Source organism: Echinops telfairi, unplaced genomic scaffold (genome assembly GCF_000313985.2).
Source record: "Echinops telfairi isolate 266 unplaced genomic scaffold, ASM31398v2 ScPeMD7_2;HRSCAF=8, whole genome shotgun sequence".
In the NCBI taxonomy this organism is placed as follows: Eukaryota; Metazoa; Chordata; class Mammalia; order Afrosoricida; family Tenrecidae; genus Echinops; species Echinops telfairi.
The window spans coordinates 52327483-52335127 of record NW_022103898.1 but is presented as its reverse complement, the minus strand read 5'-3'; the positions used below and the strand labels follow the sequence as shown (position 1 = coordinate 52335127).

At 37.3% G+C, this 7645-nt stretch overlaps 2 protein-coding genes across 3 annotated transcripts in view; both read left to right on the top strand.

Annotated features, from left to right (window-relative positions):
• SYT1 (synaptotagmin 1) overlaps nt 1-7645 on the top strand; it is a 645406-nt gene that overhangs the window by 39664 nt on the left and 598097 nt on the right. The gene's annotated exons all lie outside the window — the stretch shown is intronic.
• Nucleotides 2297-2647, top strand: LOC101654479 (developmental pluripotency-associated 5 protein-like). The gene has a single exon (XM_004700775.1). It carries the CDS (start codon nt 2297-2299, stop codon nt 2645-2647), a length of 351 nt encoding a protein of 116 aa, XP_004700832.1.

Here is a 7645-nt window from a genome sequence, read left to right as displayed (position 1 = left end):
CTGTTCATGATACATTCTTGTTTCTTAAACTTAATACTATTGAATGCATTTTTAACTTTTTGATGTGCTTTATAAGAACACGAAAAGGCAATTAAAATCATTTTATATATTTTAAAGTTGAATTTAGACATCTTAAAACAATTTCCCCCACCAAAGAGATAAACTTATTCCATAACTGATGAAGATTAGAGTGGGCTACAGAGTTTTTTGAGATTTTATTTTGGTGCAGTACTTTTTCGTTTTTAAAAATTTTCCAAACATGAATATCTGCCAAGCAAACCCTATATTTAAAACCCCAAGAAGTTCAAAAAGGATTGAAGAAAGCAAACAAAGTCCTTTTATATTTCAATATCTTCTGTAATTAACATTTCTGTCTCAGCTTTAATAAAACTAAGGTTTTGCCTGCTTTGGATTTACATTTTAGTGGTTGAGAACATTATTCTTTGTGTGAAAGGACAATCTAGCTGTTAAAAGTAACACAAGTGCAAATTGGAGGGTAATTGGAAGACATAATTTACTGTTATGAAAACATGTCCAAATATTTCTTCGTGTAGTTGTCGATAAAATGGGAATGGTGAGGCCAATCCAATTCTCCTCCTTTGGCATCAACTGGTGCACTTGAGTGCTTGGCTTTCACAGTGAGTATGTGATCAAACCCCGTGTGTGATCAAACCCCATATGTGATCAAGTGGAGAATACTCATCATGGAAGAAATGTGGGTCCCGCTTCTTTACCCCTTCATCTTTAAAAAGCATTTCAGCTATTTGCTTTAACCAATCCTTGTTCACTCTGATCATATATAATTGCTTAGTATTGAAATTATGTGCATAATCATGTCCCTGATTCTTAGAAAATGACATTACGTTTGCGTACACATATTAAATATCCAAGTAAGTGCAAGCTCCACACATACTAATAGTCCATATAGAAAGAGTGCTTAGGAACTTTCCTGTATCCTCGCATCAGGCAAATAGCCCATAGGGATCTATATGCTGCCATCTTCTGGCGTGATACTCCTTTCTAACAGGTAAGCAAAGTGGTGGAGGGGGCATAAGCTTGCAAACAAAGTGGAATGATAGAATAAGAAAAATAAGTTTATCATTAATTTATTAAGATTTCACAATGAATGTCAGTGTTATATTTCCCCCCAAACTGTCTGTGCTGTAGAGCACCTTAAGTTGGTGAGCCACCAAATTTCCTAAGTAGACACTCACAATAAAATTAAAAACAGACAAGATATCTAAATTTAACTTTTTAATCTAATGTAAGGACAGGTCTATTAAATATAAAGAAATAGGTGATAGTTGTTTATTTTGTTGAGAAATCTTTGCTTTCCTGGATCCTGACCTTTTCAGGGAGAGAATAGTCTCAGGTTCATGGAATTTGTTGAATGCTTTGAAGGACTCTTGTAAGATAATACTAACAATTATCTGAAATACACATTTCAGATATTAATTGTATATTCGGAGTCATTTGTGGAATGTGCCATCAATCAGTGACCTTGAAATTCAGACCCTACTAGTCAAATCCTACTAAAATATTTCTAGAGATTGCACTGGGGTCAAAATATCCTATCAGTTAAACTTGGGCAAATTTAGACAAGCCAATTCTAAACTCAAAGAATTGGCAGTAGTCATTTATATTACAGCTACTATTAAAAAAGCGTGATAGATCAAAGCTGATAGTAAAATTTAACAATTTTAGTTATAAAATCTATTTTAAGGTAAATATAGATACATATTTTAAGTTTTATCTCAAAAGAATTAAAGGAATGTTTAAATTGTATAAATGAAATATGAAATGGATTTTGTTTTTGAGTTTCTTAAAAATTCTTTGGTTATTAAAAGGGTTACATAAATACAAAACTTTTCATAATTACGGAGTGTTAATGATGTTTTAGGATAGTCTGCACACTTAGATTATGTTGTTAGGTATTAGCAACTTGGTTCTGAATGACAGCATTCTTCTGTACAACATAACAGAACTCTACCCAGTTCTGTGCCATCCTGAAAATTGCTGCTAGAGTTCCAGCCACGGTGTCAATTCACCTTGATGAGAGTCGTGCTTTTTCACTGACTCCCTGCCTTACCAACCATGATGCTTTTCTCGAAGAACGGATCCCTTTTGACAGCAAGCCCAGATTATGTGAGATGAAGTATCCCAGTGAGATGAAAAATTCCCAGTGCTGTTTGGTCAATTCCAACTCACAGTGACCCTGCAGGAAATATATGACAAGCTCCTACACAGTTTAGGAGTTCAGTTTATAGCTTAGGAAACTGTTGTTGAAGAACTCAAGATGGGAATGCCCTCCGAACGGAAAAAAGCTAAACCACCATGGAACAAGTCTCCAGTCGATTTAAGAGATCCCAAGGTGTTTGAGGCTCTGAAATGGCAGCTGGTAACCATATTTGGCCCAAATGGATCTCGAATCCCATACTTCAAGCAAGTGTGCAAGACCATGCTCAAGTTGAAGGTCTGGGCATCCTCGAACTTGAGCAAAGTTGTTTTCTATGCCTCCTACTTGCATAAATTACAGGCCAAGTGGATGCTTGAGTCTCTGGCCCAGTGGCACTGCCAGCAACAAGAACCAGGAATGCTGAAATTTGAGGAAGCCATGAGTATTGTAATCTGTCATACAGTTTCCTAAACTATAATCTGCTTGGGGCTCGTCATATCTTTCCCCTGTATTTGGTGAGTTCACATCACTCGTCTTGGATTGGCAGCCGATTACTTAACAACTATAGCACCAGGGCTCCTTATAAATCCATAAAATTAATATGTAAATATGCCATCTGTTTACCATCTCCAAAGCATATTTTATGAAAGCAATTCTTAGTATATTTAAGGTGGGAGACAATTATACCCCATTCATTTAGTTTCCTGTTACAGTTTCACATGTTTTATGTTTTCAAACTGTCCAGTAGATTAATAAAAAAACCAAGTAACTACAATATTCCAATAAAAATATTTCAGAGTTATGTATCATTCTTAAGTTGTTTCAGCTTTTTATATTTTCCTTTTTCTTTCTCATTAAGGTTTTTCTAGGTTATGTCTAGTCATTGTTGTTGGTTTTCTGTTTGTTTGTTTCCTGCCTGTGTTTTGTAAGATTTTTTAAAAGAAAAGTATATTAATGGGGGTTTATCTATAGAGACAGTAACTGGATTGATAGTTGCCTGGGGGCAGGGCAGGGGAGTGTGCGGGGCAATGGGGTGCTAACAACAATCAGTGCAAGAAGAAAACATGCTGAAACTGATTGTGGTGATGATTGCACAACTCTTAATATGACTGAAGGATCAAATTGTATGTTATGTGAAGTATATATCAGTAATTAAACTATTTGAAACAAGATATCAGAATTCCAATGTATTAATAGTTATAAACTTTTAATATTAATCTCTGGTTTTAGCAAGACATAGTTTAAAGCAAAATGGAAATACTAATGGAGAATACCTTTAATTAATTATATTTTTAGATAATATTTACATATAAACATTTGTGAGATTTCCAAGCAGCCATTTTCTTTAAATGGTAGAATCCTAGTCAAGATTATGGCATGTAGGTGAGCAAATATATTGAAGGCACCTTTTTTGTGTCAAGCACATTTGTACATAGTAAAACTACATTTAATGGTTTGAAATTTTTGTTTTGTAGTTTTTTAGACTCAATGATCATTGGATTATAGATTTAGACAGCCAATGGAGATGAACTAAACAATCTCCCGTCGGTAAACTAAACCATCTCTCAATTATGATGTCGCCTATTAGACTAGCAGATGTTTTCCCAATTCTTGCCCGAACACATCGAGTTGTGTGCACTGGTTAATTTATGAGGCAACCTGTTATTTCTGGACTGCTTTAATATTGTAAAAAGTTTTCATATATCCAGTTCTGGGACAAAGAAATCAATGCATTTCCTCAACAGCACTACCAAATGGACTTGAGGATTTCTCTTGGGCTTGCCCATGCTTCCTATTCTGTAAAAGAGGTAAAACGTCCCAAGGAAACAAAGCCTGTATGTGGCATGTCTACATGCTCTTGGGTAACACAAAGAAAGATGAACTTGGTCTTACTAACATTATCAGGTGTAAAAGTACGTGCCGATGAATTTCTTAGGGAGATAGGCTCTTGCCTCACAAAAATCAATAGTGATCTGTTAGTCGTTGAAGGAGGAATAGTGATCAAAGCAGTACACTTAAATAGTTTTGAGCATTCATTAAATATAAGCTTCACACATAATGCTACATTTAAATGTAGTTTCTAAAGCAGAATTATACCCACTAAACTAATGGGGATATTGTGGCTTAGAGAAGTTAGATAATAGCCCCAAATCCCTCTGGCAATGCCTAAGTGGGGAAGAAAGACTGTAAAGCCTAATAAAAACATATAGCTTTTCATAATCAGAGGTAAAAGACATAAAAAGAGAGTTTAGAGAGTTATATATATCTATATAAGAGTATTATTAGTAATTAACGTTCCATGTTTTCTTGCTGTACTAAGGTCATGGAATTAAAATACAGAGTATTCAATTCATGAGAGGCAATAAAAAACCTACAAAGAAAGCAGGATCTAGGACACCAGAAGACACAGATTTCCCCTCTTTGTTTTACAAAAGCCTTAGCTGCCTTTGTAAATGTGTACTTGAATATGGAATAAAATTACGTGTGAATCATGGTAGTCCTGGCATGCAGTGCTCAGGTAAATGTTTAATAGCTGACACTCTGGGCGAAAAAAAGAAAGAAAAGGGTGTTCTGATTTGTAGCCCATTGCTATGACTAATATCAAGTTAGCAAAATGATTTCATAGGCAACAAATGTGGGAAGAAAGGCATGCAGTCAATACTAGGAAGTCAATAGTCATAAAAATCCACTGCCATTGTGTGACTCAACTCATAACAACCCGACATGGCATTTCCAAGGTTGTCATTTTTATGGGAGCAGATAGGTCTCTCATTTTCCTTTGAAACCACTGTTGAGTTTGAACTACTAACCATGTGATCTGCACCCTAATACCTAACCCACAGTGTCACTGCCATAGAAACCACACAAATATTGGGAATGACCAAGATACTTAATGTTAATCCCTACTTGCATCCAGGAGTAATAATGGTAAACAGACTTGTAAAAATTAAGAACAAGATATAAGAGCCAGGAATAATATGAATTACCCTTGTAAAATCTTTTTTTTTTTCAATCATTTTATTGGGGGTTCTTACAATTCTTATCACAATCCATACATACATCCATTGTGTCAAGCACATTTGTACATTTGTTGCCCTCATCATTCTCTAAACATTTGCCTCTACTTGAGCCCTTAATATCGGCTGCTCATTTCCCCCTCCCTCCCCACTCCCCCCATGAACCTTCATAATTCATAAATTATTATTTTGTCATATGTAACACTGTCCGACGTCTCCCACCCCCCACCCCCCTTCTTCTCTGCTGTCCATCCCCCAGGGAGGAGGCAATACGTAGATTCTTGTAATTGGTTCCCCCTTTCTACCCCACCTTCACTCCACCCTCCAGGCATCGCCACTCTCACAACTGGTCCTGAAGGGGTCATCTGTCCTGGGTTCCCTGTGTTTCCAGTTGCTATCTGTACCAATGTACATCCTCTGGTCTAGCCAGACTTGTAAGGTAGAATTGGGATCATGATAGTGGGGGGAGGAAGCATTTAAGAACTAGAGGAAAGTTATATGTTTCATCGTTGCTACGCTGCACCCTGACTGGCTCATCTCCTCCCCACAACCTTTCAGTAAGTGTGTGTCCAGTTGCCTATCGATGGACTTTGCGTCTCCACTCTGCACTCACCCACCTTTACAATGATATGATTTTTTTGTTCTTTGATGCTTGATACCTGATCCCTTCGACAGCTTGTGGTCACACATGCTGGTGTGCTTCTTCCATGAAGGCTTTGTTGCTTCTGAGCTACTTGGCTGCTTATTTATCTTCAAGCCTTTAAGACCCCAGACTATATATTTTGATAACTGGGCACCATCAGCTTTCTTCACCACATTTGCTTATTCACATGTTTGTCTTCAGTGATCGTATCAGGAAGGTGGGCACCCACTGATATGATTTTTAGTTCTTTGATGTCTGATAACTGGTTCCTTCTACACTTCGTGGTCAGACAGGCTGGTGTGCTTCTTCCATGTGGGCTTTGATGCTTCTCAGCTAGATGGCCACTTGTTTATCTGAAAACCTTTAAGACCCCAGACACTATATATTTTTTATAGCCATCACTATCAGCTTTCTTCACCACATTTGCTTATGCATATGTCTGTCTTCAGTGATCGTGTCAGTAAAGCGGGCACCCACTGATATGATTTTTAGTTCTTTGATGCCTGATAACTGGTCCCTTCTACACCTCGTATTTTTTCTTATGTAGGATATCCTTATTTCTTTCCATTTTGTCTGTGTGTGTGTGTGATGTTGCCTGTTCCTTGCTGAGTTAATGTTTTTGTACATTTAAAAGTGAGAAGTGAGATTAAGGGTGAAACAAATACCTTTCTACAATTCATTCAGAATATATTAACTTCATAGAAATGTAGTCATCATCACATAAAATAACACAAAACAGCATATAACATAGTAAAAAGGAATGGTAAGCTCTGTGTTAACTTTATCATAACTATAAATCTACAGTTTTCAGGGTCTATACTGATATTTAACACACATGGCTATATTTTAATTTTATATTAAAGGGATTAGCGGTAGTCTCATTTACCACCTGCAATATGCATGTGACAGACACTACTTTGCTTGTTGAAAGTAAAGAGAAATTAAAGTGATATTGACAAAGATCAAAGACTCCAGGCTTCAGGAGGATGGCATTTCAACATAAAAAGGTTAAGAAAAAATAAGCTTCACAACTGAACCCACAAGCAACCTCATGACAGAATTAAAAATACTGTTTTTCTCCAGGACTGCTTTGGACTTGCATCGACAATCAGCACCTATGGAAGTAACAGTGAAGAAATCAAATGACATGGTTCACTGAGCAAATCTACTGCAAATAAACAAACTTGAAAGCATTAGAAAGTAGAGATGTTACTTTGAGGACTAAAATACCCAAATTATGGGATTTTCAGTCACATGGTAAAAGCTCTTATTTGATTATGTTATTGCATGCGCATGAAATCTGGACAATGATAAGGAAGACTGACAAGAATTGATGTCTTTGAATGATAATTTGGGCAAAGAATATTCAGTATGCCCTGGACTGGCAGAAGAAGAAATACAGCCAGGTCATCAGAACAAAAAATCTTACCATAGTGAATGAGGGGGCGAGTGCGGAGTGGAGACCCAAAGCCCATTTGTAAGCCACTGGACATCCCCTTGCAGAGGGGTCTCGGGGAGGAGACGAGCCAGTCAGGATGCAATGTAGCAGTGATGAAATATACACCTTTCCTCTAATTCCTAAATGCCCGCCCGCCCCCCACACACACTATCATGATCCGAATTCTACCTTGCAAGTCTGGCTAGACCAGAGGATGTACAGTGGTACAGATAGGAATTGGAAGCGCAGGGAATCCAGGGCAGATGATCCCTACAGGACCAGTGGTGTGAGTGGTGATACTGGGAGGGTAGAGGGAGAGTGGGTAGGAAAGAGGGAACCGATTACAAGGATCTATATGTGACCTCCTCCCT

Coding starts and splice junctions, on each gene's coding strand:
- LOC101654479 (XM_004700775.1), top strand. CDS start 2,297: ATGGGAATGCCCTCCGAACGGAAAAAAGCTAAACCACCATGGAACAAG.